Genomic DNA, 22054 nt, shown 5'->3' on the forward strand with positions numbered 1-22054 from the left:
AAGGCATTTCATCAGGCCTTTTGTTAGTCAAACGTATCCCCTACTGTCAGTCCCTTCGGGATCCATGCCTCATTCATCTTAATGAAGGTGAGGTAATCAACACTTTTTTGACCGAGGCGACTTCTTTTGTCAGTGACAATGCCTCCTGCTGCACTGAAGGTCCTTTCTGACAGGACACTTGAAGCGGGGAAGGCCAGAAGTTCTATCGCAAACTGGGATAGCTCAGGCCACAGGTCAAGCCTGCACACCCAGTAGTCAAGGGGTTCATCGCTGCTCAGAGTGTCAATATCTGCAGTTAAGGTGAGGTAGTCTGCCACCTGTTGGTCGAGTAGTTCTCTAAGGCTGGATCCCGAAGGGTTGTGGCGATGTGTAGGACTGAAAAAGCTCTGCATGTCCTCCATCAACAACACATCTGTGAAGTGTCTTGTCCTTGCCGCCGTGGTCGTGGTAGGAGGAGGATTACTTTCACCTCTTCCCCAGTTAGATTCCCGTTGTGCTGTGACATCCCCTTTATAAGCTGTGTAAAGCATATTTTTTAGTTTGGTTTTGAACTGCTGCATCCTTTCTGACTTCCGGTAATTTGGTAACATTTCCGCCACTTTCTGCTTATACCAGGGGTCTAGTAGCTTGGCCACCCAGTAAAGGTCGTTCTCCTTCATCCTTTTTATACGAGGGTCCCTCAACAGACATGACAGCATGAATGACCCCATTTGCGCAAGGTTGGATGCCGAGCTACTCATTTCCCGTTCCTCCTCCTTACTGATGTCATTGACGGTCTGTTCTTCCCCCCAGCCACATACAAGACCACGGGTCCCAGATAGGTGACAACAACGAGCACCCTGGGATGCCTGCTGTGGTTGGTCTTCCTTCTCCTCAAAGCCACATTCCTCCTCTGACTCCTCTTCCTCATACTCCTCTTGCAGCGTTGCCGCAGGTCCGGCAAGCGATGATGACAAGGCTGTTTCTGGTGGTGATGGTGACCACAACTCTTCCTCTTCCTCTTCACGCTCATCTACAGCCTGATCCAGCACTCTTCGCAGGGCACGCTCCAGGAAGAAAACAAATGGGATGAGGTCGCTGATGGTGCCTTCGGTGCGACTGACTAGGTTTGTCATCTCCTCAAAATGACGCATGAGCCTACAGGCATTGCGCATGAGTGTCCAGTAACGTGGCAAAAAAATTCCCAGCTCCGCAGAGGCTGTCCTAGTACCACGGTCATACAAATACTCGTTGACGGCTTTTTCTTGTTGGAGCAGGCGGTCGAACATTAGGAGTGTTGAATTCCAATGTGTCGGGCTGTCGCAAATCAAGCTCCTCACTGGCATGTTGTTTCTGCGCTGAATGTCTGAAAAGTGCGCCATGGACGTGTAGGAACACCTGAAATGGCCACACACCTTCCTGGCCTGCTTGAGGATGTACTGTAAGCCTGTGTACTTAGACACAAAGCGTTGTACGATGAGATTCAGCACATGTGCCATGCACGGCACATGTGACAACTTGCCCAAATTCAATGCCGCCAACAAATAGCTTCCATTGTCACACACCACTTTGCCGATCTCCAGTTGGTGTGGGGTCAGCCACTGATCCACCTGTGCGTTCAGGGCGGACAGGAGTGCTGGTCCGGTGTGGCTCTCTGCTTTCAGGTCAACCCCAAGACAGCGTGACACTGTCGTATCCGGGATGTGGAATAGCCCCTGGGGAGATTCAGTTGATGTGCAGCCAGATGCCGCAGCAGAAGAGGACTCAGCCGAGGAGGTTATGGAAGAGGATGGAGTGGCCTGCCTACAAGTCGTGGCGGTGTCACCAACTCCGCTGCAGAGCCACGCATTCCATGCTTGGCAGCCGTCAGCAGGTTGACCCAATGCGCAGTGAGGTGATATTCCTGCCCTGACCGTGCTTTTCAGACCAGGTATCAGTGGTCAGATGGACCCTTACCCCAACACTGTATGCCAGAGATGCCACGACTTAGAGGAGTTTAGGATTGCCTTATTAGAAAAAAAAAATTAGTCCGGGTACCTTCCACTGTGGTGTCCCAATAGCGACAAATTTTTTGAAGGCCTCAGACTCCACCAGCTGGTATGGTAAAAGCTGGCGGGCTAAGAGTTCTGTTAAGCCAGCTGTCAGACGCCGGGCAAGGGGGTAACTCTGTGACATTGGCTTCTTACGCTCAAACATTTCCTTTACAGACACCTGACTGTGGGCAGATGAGATGGAACTGCTGAAGGTGAGAGGCGGAGTGGCGGGTGGTTGAGAGAGGGCAAGGAGGACAGCAGTGGTTGACGTGGCTGAAGATGCTGGACCAGGAGGAGGATGGTGGCTTTGAGCTTGTGTGCTGCTTCTACTCGTCATCATGTGTTGATCCCCATAGGCGTTTGTGATGTGCGATCATGTGCCTTCGCAAAGCAGTTGTACCTAGGTGGGTGTTGGATTTTCCACGACTCAGTTTCTTTTGGCACAGGTTGCAAATGGCATCGCTGTTGTCAGAGGCAGACACACACAAAAAATGCCACACTGCTGAGCTTTGCAATGACGGCATTCTGGTGGTGGCAACAGCATGCGTTGATTGGCGTGCTGTCACGCTGATCCCGGGTGCCGATACATGTCGTCTGACTGTGCCACCAGCTCCTTGCGACGACCTCCCTCTGCTTCCAACTCGTCTCCTCCTTCTCTCTGTCTCCCCTTCTGAACTTTCCCCCTCTTCTTCTTCTCTTCGAGCAGGCACCCACGTGGCATCCACGGACGCATCGTCATCATCAACCACTTCACTTGTATCTGACACCTCAGCAAAGGAAGCAGCAGCGGGTACATCATCATCATCATCATCAGCACACTGTACGTCCATGTGTGTAATGCTGCCTGACTGAGACATATCCCTTTTATCTACATCCCTTGGCAATAATGGTTGCACATCACTAATTTCATCCAACTGATGTGTAAATAAATCCTCTGAGGGATCAAGTGAAGCGGCTGTGGTGGCTGTGGTGGTAGTGGTGGTGGTGGCTGTGGGGGGGAGAGTGGTAACTTGAGAGCAGGTGACCAAAGCTGAGCTGGAGGAGGATGGTGCATCAAGGTTCTTAGTGAAAGCTTTGAGGATTGAAGTCTTGTGTAAGCCAGTCAACTATTTTCTCTGAATTTTTTGGGTTCAGGGTACGTGGCCTCAGAACACTGGGCATTATTCCAGGGCAGGTGGAAATCACAGCACCACGAACACGACGGCCCCTGCAGCGTGGCCTGCCTCTGCCTGTCATTTTTTATTAGATAAGTGTTACTATGCGTGCAAGGTACTGTGCCAACCTATATAAGTGGCAGTGGGCACAGTACAGTCTGTGTGGGCCTGACACACACAGGCTTGCAAATGTGATTATATCACAGAAAATTTTCAATAGAATTTTTTTTATCTGCAAGGTATTTGAGTGAATGACACCCTGTAACGGTATGAGTGCAGACCTAGCCACTAGCCAGTGGGCACAATACAGTATGTGTGAGCCTGACACACGCGGGCTTGCAAATGTGATTAGATCACAGAAAAAAGTTAAATTGTTTTTTTTTTTCTGCAAGGTATTTGAGTGAATGACACCCTGTAACGGTATGAGTGCAGGCCTAGCCACTAGCCAGTGGGCACAATACAGTATGTGTGGGCCTGACACACACAGGCTTGCAAATGTGATTAGATCACAGAAAATGTTTCAATATAATTTTTTTATTCTGCAAGGTATTTGAGTGAATGACACCCTGTAATGGTATGAGTGCAGGCCTAGCCACTAGCCAGTGGGCACAATACAGTATGTGTTGGCCTGACGCACACGGGCTTGCAAATGTGATTAGATCACAGAAAAAAAATTCTATAGATTTTTTTTTATCTGCAAGGTATTTGAGTGAATGACACCCTGTAACGGTATGAGTGCAGGCCTAGCCACTAGCCAGTGGGCACAATACAGTATGTGTTGGCCTGACACACACGGGCTTGCAAATGTGATTAGATCACAGAAAAATTTTAAATATATATTTTTTTTCCTGCAAGGTATTTGAGTGAATGACACCCTGTAACGGTATGAGTGCAGGCCTAGCCACTAGCCAGTGGGCACAATACAGTATGTGTGTGCCTGACACACACAGGCTTGCAAATGTGATTAGATCACAGAATAATTTTAAATAGATTTTTTTTCTGCAAGGTATTTGAGTGAATGACACCCTGTAACGGTATGAGTGCAGGCCTAGCCACTAGCCAGTGGGCACGATACAGAATGTGTTGGCCTGATGCACACGGGCTTGCAAATGTGATTAGATCACAGAATATTTTTAAATACAATTTTTTTTTCTGCAAGGTATTTGAGTGAATGACACCCTGTAACGCTATGAGTGCAGGCCTAGCCACTAGCAGTATACAGTATGTGTGGGCCTGACACACACGGGCTTGCAAATGTGATTATGTCACAGAAAAATATTAAATATAATTTTTTTTTTATCTGCGAGGTATTTTCTGTCACACCCTGTATGTATGGTGTGCAGTGCACACAGTGCTGTCTATGACTGAGCCTGCAGCCTCTCACACACGGGCAGCCAGGCAACTGCAATATATATATATATATATATATATATATATAAATAAAAAAAGCAGACTGATGTACCAGCCTTTTTGTGGTGCTGTCTGGATGCTGTCCTTACAGCAGATGAGTCTGTGTACACAGAACAATGCCCTAGCTAACGCTTTCCCTATTGAATCAGCAGCAGCAGTACTGTCCCTCTTCTCACTGTGAATGCAGATTCTGAATGAATCTAAAATGGATGCTGTCCAGGAGGTGGGATGGTCTGGGAGGGAGGGTCTGCTGCTGATTGGCTGGAATGTGTCTGCTGACTGTGAGGTACAGGGTCAAAGTTTACTAAATGACGATGTATAGGGGGTGGACCGCACATCGCATATGTTTGCCCGCAGCGGCGAATGCGAACAAGCTATGTTTGCCGGGAACTATTCGCCGGTGAATAGTTCGGGACATCACTAGTGTTGAGTTATTTTGAGGGCACACCAAATTTACCGTTATACAAGCTGTACACTAACTTCTTTACATTATATCAAAGTGTCATATTATCAGTGTTGTTCCATGAAAAGCTATACATGTTAAGGTCCTTTAATCTTTCCTGGTAAGTTTTATCCTGCAATCCATGTACCAGTTTAGTAGCTCTTCACTGAACTCTCTCCAAAGTATCAATATCCTTCTGGAGATATGGTCCCCAGTACTGAGCACAATACTCCAAATGAGGTCTCACTAGTGCTCTGTAGAGCGGCATGAGCACCTCCCTCTTTCTACTGGTAATTCCTCTTGCTATACACCCAAGCATTCTGCTATCATTTCCTGCTGCTCTGTGACATTGTCTGCCTACCTTTAAGTCTTCTGAAATAATGATCCCTAAATCCCTTTCCTCAGATACTGAGGTTAGGACTGTATCACTGATTTTATATTCTGCTCTTGGGTTTTTACGTCCCAGGTGCATTATCTTGCACTTATCAACATTAAATTTTAGTTGCCAGATTTTTGACCATTCCTCTAGTTTTCCTAAGTCCTTTTTCATTTGGTGTATTCCTCCAGGAACATCAACCCTGTTACAAATCTTTGTGTCATCAGCAAAAAGACACACCTTACCATTGAGGCCTTCTGCAATTTCACTGATAAAGATATTAAACAATATGGGTCCCAGAACAGATCCCTGAGGTACCCCACTCGTAACAAGACCTTGGTCTGAATATACTCCATTGACTACAACCCTCTGTTGCCTGTCCCTCAGCCACTGCCTAATCCATTCAACAATATGGGAGTCCAAGCCCAATGACTGCACTTTATTGATAAGCCTTCTATGTGGGACAGTATCAAAAGCCTTACTAAAGTCTAGATAAGCGATGTCTACTGCACCTCCTCCATCTATTATTTTAGTCACCCAATCAAAAAAATCAATAAGATTAGTTTGACATGATCTCCCTGAAGTAAACCCATGCTGTTTTTCATCTTTCAATCCATGGGATTTTAGATGGTCCACAATTCTCTCCTTAAGTATGGTTTCAATTAATTTCCCCACTATTGATGTCAGGCTTACTGGGCTATAGTTGCCCGATTCCTCCCTACTACCTTTCTTGTGAATGGGCACAACATTTGCTAATTTCCAATCTTCTGGGACGACTCCTGTTGCCAGTGATTGGTTAAATAAATCTGTTAATGGTTTTGCTAGTTCACCGCTGAGCTCTTTTAATAGCTTTGGGTGTATCCCATCAGGCCCCTGTGACTTATTTGTATTAATTTTAGACAGTTGACTTAGAACCTCTTCCTCTGTAAAGACACATGCGTCAAAAGATTCATTAGTCTTCTTTCCTAAATGAGGTCCTTCTCATTCATTTTCCTTTGTAAAAACTGAACAGAAGTATTCATTGAGGCAGTCAGCTAGTTCTTTATCTTCTTCCATATACCTTCCTTCTTTAGTTTTTAATTTGGTAATTCCTTGTTTTAGTTTCCTTTTTTCATTTATGTTTCTGAAGAATGCCTTATCGCCTTTTTTCCCTGACTGAGCTAATTTCTCTTCTGCCTGTGCTTTAGAAGCTATTATAACTTGTTTGGCCTCTCTCTGCCTAATCTTATAAATGTGTCTGTCATCCTCGTTTTGTTTTTTTTTTATATTTTTTTTTATAATACCTAAATGCTATCTTTTTGTTTTTAATGATTTTGGCCACTTCTGCTGAGTACCACAGTGGTCTCTTCATTTTTTTGCTTTTACTGACAAGCCTAATGCAATTTTCTGTTGCCTTCAATAGTGCCACTTTTAAGTAGTCCCATTTCTCCTGGACTCCAATGAAACTGTTCCAGTCTGATAGGGACTCGTATACCACTAATCTAATTTTAGAAAAGTCTGTTTTTCTAAAATCTAAAACTTTTGTTTTTGTGTGGTGTGACTCAGTCACTGTACTTATAGTAAACCACACTGACTGTTGATCACTAGAACCCAAGCTTTCCCCTACAGTAATATCAGATACCAAATTCCCATTTGTGAATACTAAATCTAAAATGGCCTCCTTCCGGGTTGGCTCCTCCACTACTTGCTGTAGAGATAATCCCAGTAGGGAATTTAGAATATCTATACTTCTGGCATAACTAGCTATTTTGGTTTTCCAGTTTACATCTGGAAGATTGAAGTCTCCCATAATGATAACTTCCCCCTTCAATGTCATTTTAGCTATTTCCTCAACTAGTAGATCATCTAATTCTTTGACTTGGCTAGGTGGTCTATATATCACACCTACACAAGTTATCTTATGATTATCAAGTTGCAAGGTAACCCAAACTGACTCTAAATTGTTCTCGGTAACTTGTATCAAATTAGATTTTATGCTATCTTTCACATACAGGGCCACCCCTCCCCCTTCTTGCCTTCTCTGTCTTTCCTGTATAGAGAGAACCCTGGTATTGATATATCCCAGTCATTACTCCCCTTGAACCACGTCTCAGTAACAGCCACTACATCTATATTCTCAGATGCCATTATAGCCTCAAGTTCATTGATCTTCCAAAGATGTTCCACAATTTTTATTACAAGGTAGATATAAGTAGTTGCTAAAACAGACAATTCAGAAGCGATAACAGGTAAGCAAATACAAGGTGACAGATTCCCTTTAACTGTCTTTCATTCATTTACATTTTTTTCTTCAAACAGCTTTACGAATACATGTAAGTAAATCAACAATTTCCATTCTGAAGAGGACAGACTGCAAATTTCAGTATGAAGTAAGAGGAGAAACTTATCTCAAGGTAAGAACATATAGAAACCTATTTTGCACTTTAGCCAGTTTAAAGGGATTTTGTCACCAGAATTAACCCTATTAAACTAGCGGACATTAGAGATGTGCTAATGTTAGCTGAACCTAAGTAGTCTATTCCTACTTTTATCTATGCCCCCGTTACTCCAGAAATATAACTTTTATAAAATGCTTATTAGCCTCTAGGTCACGGGTGTCAAACACAAGGCCCGCGGGCCGCCAGACCTCATCATGTGGCCCGCGTAGCCACCGCCGGCCGCCAGCCTTCACCTTTAATTATCACTACTACAAGCGCTCCCAGAGAGGAGGGAGGAGGCAGGCTGGGAGGGCGGGCGCTGGCAGTGTGAGTCATACGCCGCCCACTTTATGAATGAAGCAGGCGGCGTGGGCGCATGACGTATGACTCACGCTGCCAGCGCCTGTCCTCCCGGCCTGCCTCCTGCCTCCTCTCGGCGAGCGCTTGTAGTTGTAAGTACAATTATACAGTGAGCGGGGCCCGTGTAGCAGAATAGTCACTGCACGGGCCCCGCTGTCATTATAAAAGCAGATGCCGGGTCATTCACTACTACAGGGACACTTATGGAGGGGATCTGTGGATGACACATTGCATAAGATGCTATATATGTGTCATCCACAGATCCCCCATAAGTGTCACCCACAGATCCCCCATAAGTGTCACCCACAGATCCCCCATAAGTGTCACCCACAGATCCCCCATAAGTGTCACCCACAGATCACCCATAACAGTGCGTCACCCACAGATCACCCATAACAGTGCGTCACCCACAGATCCCCCATAACAGTGCATCACCCACAGATCCCCCATAACAGTGCGTCACCCACAGATCCCCCATAACAGTGCGTCACCCACAGATCCCCCATAACAGTGCGTCACCCACAGATCCCCCATAACAGTGCATCACCCACAGATCCCCCATAACAGTGCATCACCCACAGATCCCCCATAACAGTGCGTCACCCACAGATCCCCCATAACAGTGTGTCACCCACAGGTCCCTCATAACAGTGTGTCATCCACAGTACCCCCATAGCAGTGTGTCACCCACAGATCCCCCATAACAGTGCCATCCACAGATCCCTCATAACAGTGCCACCCACAGACCACAATTAGTTCAAAACCCACCAAAAGCACACATTTTGGTTCAAATTTTTTTTTTTATTATTTTCCTCCTCAAAAACCTAGGTGCGTCTTATGGGCCGGTGCGTCTTATAGGGCAAAAAATATAGTTCTGGAATGTGTTGGATAGCACTGACAGCATTATGTCAGTGTTATCCAACACATTCCAGAACTGTAAGGGTTACATAGCATCATAAATCAGTATAATGCTATGTGACCCCAGTCAGCGCTTGCAGGTCAAGCTTTCAGAGCTAGTTATTACTTACATTATTACAAAAAACAGTAATAATTGAATGCAGTGACAATAATTTATGATAATAAAGAGTGGACACATAGTCCTACAGATACAACCGGCCCTTTGAGGGTGACCAAACTGCTGATGCGGCCCCCGATGAATTTGAGTTTGACACCCATGCTCTAGGTGCAGGGGGGCATTGCCCCTGCTTCTAGAGGATCCGTTCCACCTCTGGCCATGCATTGCTAGACTAGATTGACAGGGCAAGGCAGTGTTGGTTTCCTACTGCCGGCCCTGTCTGCCATGTAAATCTCGCGCTGTTCAGTCCTGTTCAGTATTCAGCGCAGGCGCAGTGAGTGAAGGGCGCTCGCCGGCTGCCGGCTTCCTCACTGTACCTGCGTCGGCACAAGATTTCCCCATCGCACAGGGCTGGCAGTTGGAGGTGAAGGCTGCCTGGCCCTGTCAAGCTAGTGTAGCAGGGTGTGGCCAGAGCTGGGTGAACGGAGCCTCTAGGACCAGGGGCAACGCCCCCACCGGCACCTGGAGGCCAATTAGCTTATTATAAAAGTTATATTTGTGGAGTAACGGGGCAAAGATAAAAGTAGGAAAAGGCTAGTTAGGGTCTGCTGAAATTAGCATATCGCTAATTAATAGGGTAATTCTAGTGACAGAAACCCTTTAACCCCTTAAGGACACAGGGCGTACAGGTACGTCCTGATGTCCCAGTACTTAAGGACACACATACCAGTACGCCCTGTGTATTTCCAATCAGAACGTGGTGCCTGTTGAAATCAATCAGCAGGCACCCTGTGTCACAAGACCCCCCCGCATTGCCGATCGCTACAAATCGCAGGTCAATTCAGACCTGCGGTTTGTAGCGCTTATGCAAGTTTCTGATCCCTGCGGTCCGTGACTGGGGGGGATATACTACAGTATAAAGTGTACTGTACTGTATTATACAGAATTCAGACCCACTGGATCTTCAAAAACCAAGTGGGTCTGGGTAAAAAAAATATAAAATTAAAAGTGAAAAAAAGATAAAATAAAAAACACATTTATCCCTGATTATCCCTAACGACCTGATCTATAAAACCGTCATGTTACATTCCCGGCACGGTGAATGCCATAAAAATTTTTATTTTGCCCACCCTACTTCACAAAAAAGTTAATAAAAGTAATCAAAAATGTTGTATGTAAGCCAAAATAATACTACTAAAACCGTCGCCTCATCCTGCAAAAAATGAGCCCCTAGATGAGACAATAGCTTAAAAAATAAAAAAAACTATGGCTCTCAGACTATGGAGACACCAAAACAAGTTTTTTTGGTTTCAAAAATGATATTATTGTGTAAAACCTAATAAACAAAAAAAAGGATACATATTAGGTTTTGCCGTGTCCATAAGAACCTGCTCTATAAAAATATCACATGATCTAACACCTCAGGTAAACAACGTAAAAATAAAATAAAAAAATGGTGTAAAAAAAAAAAGCATAATTTTGTCACCTTACATCACAAAAAGTGTAATAGCAAGCGATCAAAAAGGTATACACACCCCAAAATCATACCATTAAAACAGTCATCTCATCCTGCAAAAAATGAGACCCTAACTAAAACTAGCGCCCCAAAAAGAAAAAAAAATATGGCGCTCAGACTATGGAGACACTAAAAAGATTTTTTTGGTTTCAAAAATGATATTATTCTGTAAAAATTTAATACATTTAAAAAAGTAAACATATTAGGTATCCCTGCATCCGTACCAACCTGCTCTATAAAAAAAGCACATGATCTAATCTGTCAGATGAACATTGTAAATAATCAAAAATAGAAACGGTGCCAAAACAGGTATTTTTGGGCAAATTTTCCATTTTAATCCATTTTTTCCCGTAACAAAGCAAGAGTTAACAGCCAAACAAAACTCAAAATTTATTGCCCAGATTCTGTAGTTTACAGAAACACCCCATACATGGTCGTAAACTGCTGTATGGCCACACGGCAGGGCGCAGAAAAAAAGGAATGTCATATGGATTTTGGAAGGCAGATTTTGCTGGACTTGTTTTTTGACCCTCAAGGTATTCAAAACTGATTTTACAAACTTTGTTAACCCTTTAAGTGTTCCACAAGAGTCAATGGCAAATGGAGATGAAATTTCAGAATTTCTATTTTTTTTGTTATTTGCTTCACAAACAGTGCAATATAGAGCAACCAAAAATCATATGTACCCTAAAATAGTACCAAAAAAACTGCCACTTTATCCCGTAGTTTCCAAAATGGGGTCAATTTTTGGGGAGTTTCTACTCTAGGGGTGCATAAGGGGGGCTTCAATTAGACATGGTGTAAATAAACCAGTCCAGTGAAATCTGACCTTCCAAAAACCACACAACGCTCCTTTCCCTCTACTCCCTGACGTGGGGCCGTACAGTTGTGTACGACCACATATCGGATTTTTCTGTAAACCGAAGAGTCAGGGCAATAAATATTGAGTTTTGTTTGTCTGTTAAACCTTGCTTTGTTAGTGGAAAAAATGGAATAAAATTAAAATTTGGCAAAAAATTGAAATTCTATTTCCATTTGCCATCCACTCTTGGGGAACACTTAAAGGGTTAATAATGTTTGTAAAATCAGTTTTGAATACATTGAGGGGTGTAGTTTCTAGAATGGGCTCACTTTTAGGTAGTTTCTATTGTGTAAGCCTCACAAAGTGACTTCAGACCTGAACTGGTCCCTAAAAAGTGGGTTTTTGAAAATTTTCAAGATTTGCATCTAAACTTCTAAGCCTTGTAACGTCCCCAAAAAATAAAATGGCATTCCCAAAATTATCTAAACAGGAAGTAGACATATGGGGAATGTAAACTATTAACTATTTTCGGAGGTATTACTATGTATTATAGAAGTAGAGAAATTAAAATTTGGTAATTTTTCCAAAATTTGGGTAAATTTTGTATTTTTTTTATAAATAAAAATGAATTTTTTTTTACTCCATTTTACCAGTGTTATGAAGTACACTATTTGACGAAAAAAAAAAATCTCAGAATGGCCTGATAAGTAAAAGCGTTTTAAAGTTATCACCACATAAAGTGACACTGGTCAGATTTGCAAAAAATGGCTTGGCCCTTAATGTGAAATAAGGCTGAGTCCTTAAGCGGTTAAATAGTAATGCAATATCTAAATGATTTATTGTAACCTGCTTATAACAATAAATACAAAAATACTAAACACACATTATATTCCATATTGCAATATTACAGTACTTGGTATAGTAATAACTTATAACAGTTATCCGAGTTAAATAATAAAAAATCCTGTGAATGTGGCAAAATAACTAAAGTCAATGTGATATATAGAACACCTAGCCAAATCAAAGACTTAGATGATCTACTAGTTTAGGAAATAGCTAAAATGACATTGAAGGGGGAAGTTATCATTATGGGAGACTTTAATCTTCCTGATGTAAAGTGGAAAACCAAAATAGCTAGTTCTGCCAGGAGTATAGATATTCTAAATTCCCTACTGGGATTATTTCTACAGCAAGTAGTTGAGGAGCCAACCCGGATGGAGGCCATTTTAGATTTAGTTTTTAACAAATGGGAATTTGGTATCTGATATTACTGTAGGGGAAAGCTTGGGATCTAGTGATCACCAGTCAGTGTGGTTTACTATAAGTACAGTGACTAATTCACACCACACAAAATCAAAAGTTTTAGATTTTAGAAAAACTGACTTTTCTAAAATTAGATTAGTGGTATACGAGTTCTATCAGATTGAAACAGTTTCAATGGAGTCCAGGAGAAATGGGACTACTTAAAAGTGGCACTATTGAAGGCAACAGAAAATTGCATTAGGCTTGTCAGTAAAAGCAAAAAAAGGAAGAGACCACTATGGTACTCAGCAGAAATGGCCAAATCATAAAAAACAAAAGTATAGCATTTAGCAATTATAAAAAATAAAAAAAACACGGCTGACAGGAAAATTTATAAGATTAGGGAGAGAGAGGCCAAACAAGTTATAAAGTTATAGGAGCTTCTAAAGCACAGGCAGAAGAGAAATTAGCTCAGTCAGTGAAAAAAGGTGATAAGACATTCTTTAGATACATAAATGAAAAAAGGAAACTAAAACAAAGAATTAATAAATTAAAAACAAAAAAAGGAAGGTATATGGAAGAAGATAAAGAACTAGCTGACTGCCTCAATGAATACTTCTGTTCAGTTTTTAAAAAGGAAAAGGACCTCAGTTAGGAAAGAAGACTAAGAGGAAGTCAGCTGTCTAAAATTAATACAAATAAGTCACAGGGGCCTGATGGGATACACCCAAAGCTATTAAAAGAGCTCAGAAGCGAACTAGCAAAACCATTAACATATTTATTTAACCAATCACTGGCAACAGGAGTCATCCCAGAAGATTGGAAATTGGCAAATGTGCCCATTCACAAGAAAGGTAGTAGGGAGGAATCGGGCAACTATAGGCCAGTAAGCCTGACATCAATAGTGGGGAAATTAATAGAAAACATACTTAAGGAGAGGATTGTGGAACACCTAAAATCCCATGGATTAAAATATGAAAAACAGCATGGGTTTACTTCAGGGAGATCATGTCAAACTAATCTTATTGATTTTTCTAATTGGTTGACTAAAATAATAGATGGCGGATGTGCAGTAGACATCGCTTATCTGGACTTTAGTAAGGCTTTTGATACTGTCCCACATAGAAGGCTTATAAATAAATTGCAGTCTTTGTGCGTGGACTCCCATATTGTTGAATGGATTAGGCAGTGGCTGAGGGACAGACAACAGAGGGTTGTAGTCAATGGATATATTCAGACCAAGGTCTTGTTACCAGTAGGGTACCTCAGGGATCTGTTCTGGGACCCATATTGTTTAGTATCTTTATCAGCGAAATTGCAGAAGGCCTTGATGGTAAGGTGTGTCTTTTTGCTGATGACACAAAGATTTGTAACAGGGTTGATGTTACTGGAAGGATACACCAAATGGAAAAGGATTTAGGAAAACTAGAGGAATGGTCAAAAATCTGGCAACTAAAATGTAATGTTGATAAGTGCAAGATAATGCACCTGGGGCGTAAAAACCCAAGAGCAGAATATGAAATCAGTGGTCATTATTTCATAAGACTTAAAGGTAGGCAGACAATGTCATAGAGCAGCAGGAAATGCTAGCATAATGCTTGGGTGTATAGGGAGAGGCATTACCAGTAGGAAAAGGGAGGTGCTCATGCCGCTCTACAGAGCAGTAATGAGACCTCATTTGGAGTATTGTGATCAGTACTGGAGACCATATCTCCAGAAGGATATTGATACTTTGGAGAGAGTTCAGAGAAGAGCTACTAAACTAGTACATGGATTGCAGGATAAAACTTACCAGGAAAGATTAAAGGACCTTAACATGTATAGCTTAGAAGAAAGATGAGGCAGGTGGGATATGATAGAAACTTTTAAATACATAAAGGGAATCAACAAGGTAAAAGAGGAGAGAATATTTAAAAGAAGAAAAACTGCTACGAGAGGACATAATTTTAAATTAGAGGGGCAAAGGTTTAAAATAATATCAGGAAGTATTACTTTACTGAGAGAGTAGTGGATGCATGGAATAGCCTTCCTGCAGAAGTGGTAGCTGCAAATACAGTGAAGTAGTTTAAGCATGCATGGGATAGGCATAAGGCCACCTTTCATATAAGATAGAGCCAAGGGCTATTCATCGTATTTAGTATATTGGGCAGACTAGATGGGCCAAATGGTACTTATCTGCCGACACATTCTATGTTTCTAAGTTTCAATACTCACCCTTTTTCTCCCTGGTCCTTCCAGCTCTAAGCTCTGGTCCTCAACGGTTCCTGGCTGAAGTGGTGACATTTCCAGCATGCTGCTTTCAAGCCTTTAGCACGGCACCAATTCACAGATCCCAAAACAGAGTCTCCACAGCTTCTCTGTCAGATGGAGGATCAACCAACCCAGCTGAGACTGCTGGCTGGGTTTTATATAGGCCAATATAGACCGGTCCTGGAGCGTGGGGAGAAGCCACCCACCCAGCACTTTGGTTACTCCTAGTAAGAGCCATCCCGGATCGGCTTTATAGCCATACTAACAAAAAAACTGTCTCAATCAGCACTAGCTGCTGCTGACACTTAAAACTACCGACTCCAGGAACCTCGGTGACACATACCTTCCATCAATGACGGCGCCTTGCACTTTCCTACATACCCCCACCTTTGTTCAACCCTGAGGGGGTTAACACCTGCCAGACAGTGTACCCGAGACAGGGCATCTGTGTTTCCCTGTAACCTGCAGGCCCTATGTTCCACAATTTTTTATATAGTTTTGTAATGACAAGAACCACCTGGTGACTGAGCATTCCTTCCTTTGGCCTGGCTCATCTGCTTGAGAGGGGAGTGGCAAGTCACCAGATGGAACTTTCTCCCCAACAGATAATTGCGGAAATACTTGAGTGCCCATTTGATGGCCAGGTACTCTCTCTCCACTATACTGTACCTAGTCTCTGCATTGACGTCCTGAGAGAATACAGCTCCGAGGCCTACTTCAAAAGCATCGGTCTGTACCACAAAGTCCCTCTTGAAGTCAGGCATCACCAATACCTGGGATACACACAGGGTAGACTTCAAAGCAGAAAAAGCCTTTTCCACCTGCTCATTCCACTGAACCGTCACTGACTTGTGTCCCTTCAAAAGGCCTGTCAATGGTGCGGCGACTGTAGCAAAATTGGGGACAAACCTCATATAGTACCGCATCATACCCAGGAACGACTTTACTTGCCGAGTAGTGACAGGTCAGGGCCAATTCCTAATTGCCTCAATTTAGTTCACCTGAGGTTTGATAATTTCGCGGCCAATTACATACACCAGGTACTTGGTCTCTTCTAACCCTATCACACACTTTTTCGGAATAGTGGTTAAGCCACCCTTCCTAAGGGAGTCCACTACAGCCTGTATTTTAGGTAGGTAACTTTCCTACTTGGTGCTGTGGATAACGATTTTATCCAGGTACGCCGAAGCGTACCGACGATGTGGACGTAGTACAATGTCCATTAGCCTTTGAAACTTGGCTGGAGCGCCTTGTAGACCAAAGGGTAATACCTTGTACTGATACAGCCCCTCTCGCGTGGTAAAGCCGTTTTTTCCATGGCAGCCTCGGTCAAGGGTACCTGCCAGTACCCTTTGGTGAGGTCCAACACTAATACCAGGGCTTGGCCCAACCTCTCAATAAGCTCATCCACTCGAAGCATGGGATGCGCGTCAAACTTGGACACCTCATTCATTTTGCGGGAGTCGTTCCAGAACCACAGTGTCCTCGCCTGTGTCACGACCCTTGGTCATGGTCGTGACTCCTTGGGAGCCGCATGCGGTTGCCCGCGGCTTGGTGTTGTCAACCGCAGCTGGGGGCACTTAGTTGTTTGCCTCAGGTGCGGTTGCCGCGGACAATAGGCATGTGTGCGGTTGCCCTTGGCAACGTGTGATATTGTGCACTTCCTTGTTTGTTTGTTGTGCACGAGGTAATGTTTAGTATGCACCTGGACTCCTCCCTTCACCTGCGGTTGTCCGCGGCAACGTCTGGTGATGTTTGCATGCTGTGGAAGTGTCTCAGCCTGTTGGCTGTTCTGGAGGACACGGTTGCCACGCATGCCGTTGCCGTCGGAGACAGGTGAGTGAGGTTGTGAGCTTTCCCCTTTATGTGAGTTTCCCTTCTGTGGTGCTGGAAGGGTTAATTTCCTTCCCAGTGTGGGTGTGATGTCACTGGGTGTGTTCTGACCGTTGGGTGTGGCCTCTTGGCCTATAAAGCCTCAGTCCCTGGCTGGGTTCAGTAGGTTGCTCTCAGCCATGCTGGCTGGAGCAGCCTCCTGTCTCCTCCATCTGCTTGGTGGGGACCATCCTTCTGGTCATAAACCTTTGTCAGTAAATTCTATGTTTCACGGGGTTATTTAGGTGTGAATGGGATTGTGTTATTGCAGCCTATGGTCCAGGGTTCCTGTGTGATGTCTGGTGTGTGCTGTGTCCGTTGTTGTCTTGTACTTACAGCACCTGCACATGGGTTCCTGGTTGTGTTGTCTGTGGCAGGTGAGTGATGAGTTGTTTCCATTTGCCTGCCACTGCCATAGCTGTTTTTGTATCCCCCTGTGTTGCTTGGCCGTTGAGACTCCTGCTCCTCCGTGTCTAGGAGGAGCAGGTCGTCTTACTCTGTCCCCTAGTTCAGGGCCGACTTGAGGGCTTGTAGGGACTTTTAGGTTCCGGCGTATGAGCCCTCCTACCACCAAGGTCGGCTCATACAGACAGGAGACAGGGTCAGCGTTAGGGACGCTATAGGAGGTGACCCACTCCCTAACTCTGTGGTCCCGGCCAAGTGGTAACCCTACCTTCTCCTGGCACCGCACGGCTGGGGGTTTTCCCCACCGCCAGCCGTGACAGCCTGCTTGGGTATCAAGACTATCGAACTGGCCCATTCACTTTTTTCTCCTCTATGACACCTAGCTGGAGCATTAGCTGCACTTCTTCCGCGATGGCTTGTCGCCGAGCCTCAGGTACCCAGTATGATTTTAACCGGACTTTTGCCTGAGGCTCAGTGATAATGTAATGTCGGACTATGGAAGTGCATCCATGATGGAGCAACACTGGAAAATGCTGCGCTCTTCCACAGGAAACCAGAAGCCCGGACCTCGCCCTGAACCTTGGGCGCACAACGGATCCCAAAAGAAAGAAAGATGGTCCAGCTTCACTGAAAAATACTTGAGGCTTTATTCAATCCCGTGCAGATAAAAACCAACATACAGCAATGCAGAAAATTGACCGGTTTCGGATCACTGTAGATGCGGATCCTTAGTCATTATGTGCATCAGTAGGAGGTGAGGTCGAGACTAAATAGTGAACCACCAAACACAGGTGATCACAATCAGGTACAGGACACACCTCCTGATGACACCCTTCACAGATAAAATGCATAGTAATTACAACATGCCAAAAGACATAGAAAAATAAGATAAAATTTAAAAATTGCAATGATAAAAAAAGAAGAGGAGTAAACATATTAGTAATGTAGAATAGTATCATGACGCCTGTTCAGTCCTGATGGTATCCGTGAGCCTAATTTGAAAATCCAAAAGCACTCACGATTGAGCAACTTTTTCTTGTGATCACCGCCTCTGTTTGGTCTGTTAACCCTTTCCACTTCTTGTACTAACATGCTGTCTGTATTACCATCGTGGACCGCAGCAAAATGCAGACTAGCAGCAGAAACATTTTTTATTTTAGCATGAGGTACATCAGAGATGTGACAGCAAATTTGAATTTTCAAACAGTTGGATGTGCACCCGACGTACTGTAAATTACACAGAGAGCATGTTATGCAATATACCACATATGTGGTGTTGCAATTGATGATCACCTGTGTTTGGTGGTTTTTATCTGCACGGGATTGAATAAAAACTCAAGTATTTTTCGTTGAAGCTGGACCATCTTTCTTTCTTTTTGCATTCATGGAGGTCTGAGAACACATCTATGTTCTGACTAACTCCCTGGCTTCCTGAACCTGTTTAGAGGAGAGTCTTTTAGCAATTTTCACTGTGGCAGCCGTTTCCCTTGCTTCAGACAGAGGGGCTGAAACTGCCTCCCCTAGGAACCCTGGTTGTGGGCTGTCGTCCGTACAGGTTTCCTTATCTTTCCAGGGTTTGAGCAGATTCACATGGTACACCTGCTCAGGCTTTCACCTCCCTGGCTGGTGTACCTTGTAATCTACCTCACCTCATAGGGCCCCTCCCTCCTAGCCAGGAACTTACTGTCTACGGTTGGTACCAGAACCAATACCCGATCACCCAGGTTAAAGGTCCAGACCCGAGCCTGTCGATTATAGACCCTACTCTGGGCTCGCTGCCCTGCCTCCATATGCTCCCTAACCAGAGGTAAAACTGTTTCTATCCATCCTTGCATCTGGGTGACGTACTCAACAACACTTCTGTGCAGTGTGGGTTCTTGTTCCCACGCCTCTTTGGCCACTTCCAATAGACTGCGAGGGTGTCTACCGTATAGCAGTTCAAAGGGCGAGAACCCAGTAGAGGTCTGGGGCACCTCTTGCACTACGAACATGAGATAAGGCAGAAGAAGGTCCCAGTCCCTCCCATCCTTATAGACCACTCTTTTTAGCATATTTTTTATTTTTTGATTAAACCTCTCTACCAGGCCATCCGTTTGCGGATGATACATGGACATCCATAGCTGTTTTAAGTGGAGCAACTTGCAGAGTTCCCTCATGACCTTGGACATAAACGGGGTCCCTTGGTCAGTCAGAACCTCCTTAGGCAGACCCATGCGCGAAAACATCTCCATTAATTCCTTAGCTATAAGTCTGGCTAATGTTAGACGCAGTGGCACCGCCTCCGGGCAGGGGCAGATAAGGTGCATGATAGGCCCGAGACTGTCTACCCAATTCGGGCCCCCTCTATTTTAGTTTTAGTTTTCTTTATGTATGAAGAGGCTGCGGTGCTTCGTAAGCGCCAAAGTCTGTTCCTAGGCCATAAGACATTGTTCACATGGTCTAGGTGCAGCTCTGTCCCATCTGAGTGATTGGAGCTGAGCTGTAATACCAAGCGCAGTGCTATCAAATGGACAGCGCTGTGCTTGGTAATGAGTAAAGAGGCTGCGGTGCTCACTTTAACATCACAGTCTCCTCAAAAAGCTGATTGGCGAGGGTGCCAGGAGTCTGACCCTCACCATCTCATAACTCTCTGAGTACAGATGTCATAGATGTTACCTGCAGTCCTATGTAACACCCCACATAACACAGTGAACTATTGTGTTATGTGGGGTGTTACATAGGACTGCATGGAACATTTACTACATTATCTGCACACAGAAAGTTAACACTGTTATCTGGGCTATTACATAGGACTGCAGGTGACAAATTTTAGTTGATAAATTTAAAATACATACGATTATGATAATAAAAAAAAGACTTGGAGGAGAAGATGAGACCCAGGTCACAGTAGTGAGCCAGCTCTACATATAGGGGAATACAGCACCACCTACCTGTTACATCCAGTGACATCTGCTGTCATGTAGACCTTCTCTTTCCTCTTCTCCTCCGTTAAACCTCCCAATTATCAAGCAAATCGCTATGGATCTCGTAGGCCTAGTACCGAGGTCTGGTAGAGGACACCAACATATCTTGGTCATCCTCGACTACACCACTTGGTACCCGGAGGCAGTGGCGGATTATAATTAGGGTGTTTGGGTCTGTGGCCCCTGGCCCAGCATCACTGGGGGGCCCAACACCGACCGAAACACCCACAAACTACGGCATAGTTCCCTGCCCTGCCGCTGTCCGCCGAGTAGGCCTGAAGCCTATGCGGTAGTAAAATCCCGCCGCACGCCTGTGCCTGGATGCAGCACACTGACATGTGTGCGCAACGCACCTGGCGCCTGCACCATCTACGAGTGAGAACCGACTGGGACACAGGTAAGTATTAGCTTTTATTTTTGCGTACCAACTTTGGGGGATGAGGCGAAAATAACCTCGCCACTGGGTTTTGGAGGGGCCTTTTTCCCAACCTCTTGCCTCAGGGTTATGGTCCATATACTAACTTTGAAGGAGAAGAGAGACCAGCTGCACAGCCTAAATCTGTGGAGCTGTTTTGGGCAGGAAAGCCATGCTTGCGGTCGGCCAAATGTGACTTCCATGGAATTCGGGAACCCCTGCTCAGATCTGGGGGATTTTTGGATATCTTGTTCAACCAGATCAGAGCTATCCATGGATGTATAAATTATGGGGATATGTGGGGTTTTGAGGTGTTTTCTGTGTTTTGGGAAAAATTTGTGTTTTCTGCCTGTGAGTGATTAAGTTAGCCCATTATGTTTGGTAATTGTATCACAGGCAGAGCCTATTGTGTTTTGGTAATTATATTTGTTGATTGCGTCAAAGACAATGCCCATTGTATTTAGTTGATTGCATTACAGACAGAGGGAAGGGGGTTTTGTTTACAATTCCTGGGAAGGTTTCAATACTGTAAATGCATGTGATTGGCTAATATATAAACTGTCACAGTCCACTACAAGGTCCCCAGGGGGAGTGTCCCTTGCTAGGAGACCTGCATAAAAGGCTGAAAAATAACCCATTAAAGAGTTCCTGTTTTAGATTCAACATAGAGCCTCATTTTGTGTGTAGGGATTGCTATACACTGTATACTCCCCTGGCTATAACTCCTAGCTCTTATATGAGCTGTTCCTGTTCCTTGTTCCTATGGTGGTTATGGTGTAGAATGGAGTGCTTGGAGCCCTTGGGAAGGACTGGGCGCATCCATCAACGAAGGTACCCAGTCTGGGTGTCAGGAGATCCATTACATTGGTGGCAAGCAGTGGGATGGCGTCCTAGTGAGAGGAGAAGCAGCTCGGAGACACCGTTCATGGATTTATAAAATTAAGGGCAACGCTAGTATCCATACAGCGCCCCTGGCTACAGTAGTATGGAATTGGCTACTCTTCGGACAGTGTTCCATGACAGTGCGCCCAGGCATAGGCATGTTGCAATGATGTCATCACGCCCGCCTGCGCCGGGATTATACTACCGCATAGGCTTCAGGCCAGCAGCAGAGCAGGGAACTATGCGCTTTTGTTTTTTACATTCCCAGATGGCTCCTGAGAACATGCTGGTGGGCTAACTCTAACATGAGTTTGCAATAAGCCTGGGGCACCACCAACTGTTCAATGGTTTCACCTCTCAGCTGGTGTACTTGATACAACATCTCTTGATGAACCACAAAACCGGGAAACACCGACTCTGCCCCCGGTTGTTGTGGTTCCCCATCTATTATTAATACATTTCCCAGTCTCGGGATAGGGTTGGGTCCCTGTGTTGTGCAGTACCAAAATTATCCCCGGAGA

The 22054-nt window shown here is 44.4% G+C and overlaps 1 protein-coding gene across 1 annotated transcript in view; it reads left to right on the plus strand.

Moving 5' to 3' along the window:
• The window catches only part of GUCY2C (guanylate cyclase 2C), a 576500-nt gene that overhangs the window by 527474 nt on the left and 26972 nt on the right, over positions 1 to 22054 (plus strand). Inside the window, exon 25 of the mRNA XM_044302403.1 lies at positions 7693 to 7787. Coding sequence (XP_044158338.1) covers positions 7693 to 7787 — 95 coding nt within the window. The remainder of the gene's footprint in view (positions 1 to 7692; positions 7788 to 22054) is intronic.

The sequence above is a fragment of the Bufo gargarizans genome, chromosome 7 (genome assembly GCF_014858855.1).
Source record: "Bufo gargarizans isolate SCDJY-AF-19 chromosome 7, ASM1485885v1, whole genome shotgun sequence".
NCBI classification, from domain to species: Eukaryota; Metazoa; Chordata; class Amphibia; order Anura; family Bufonidae; genus Bufo; species Bufo gargarizans.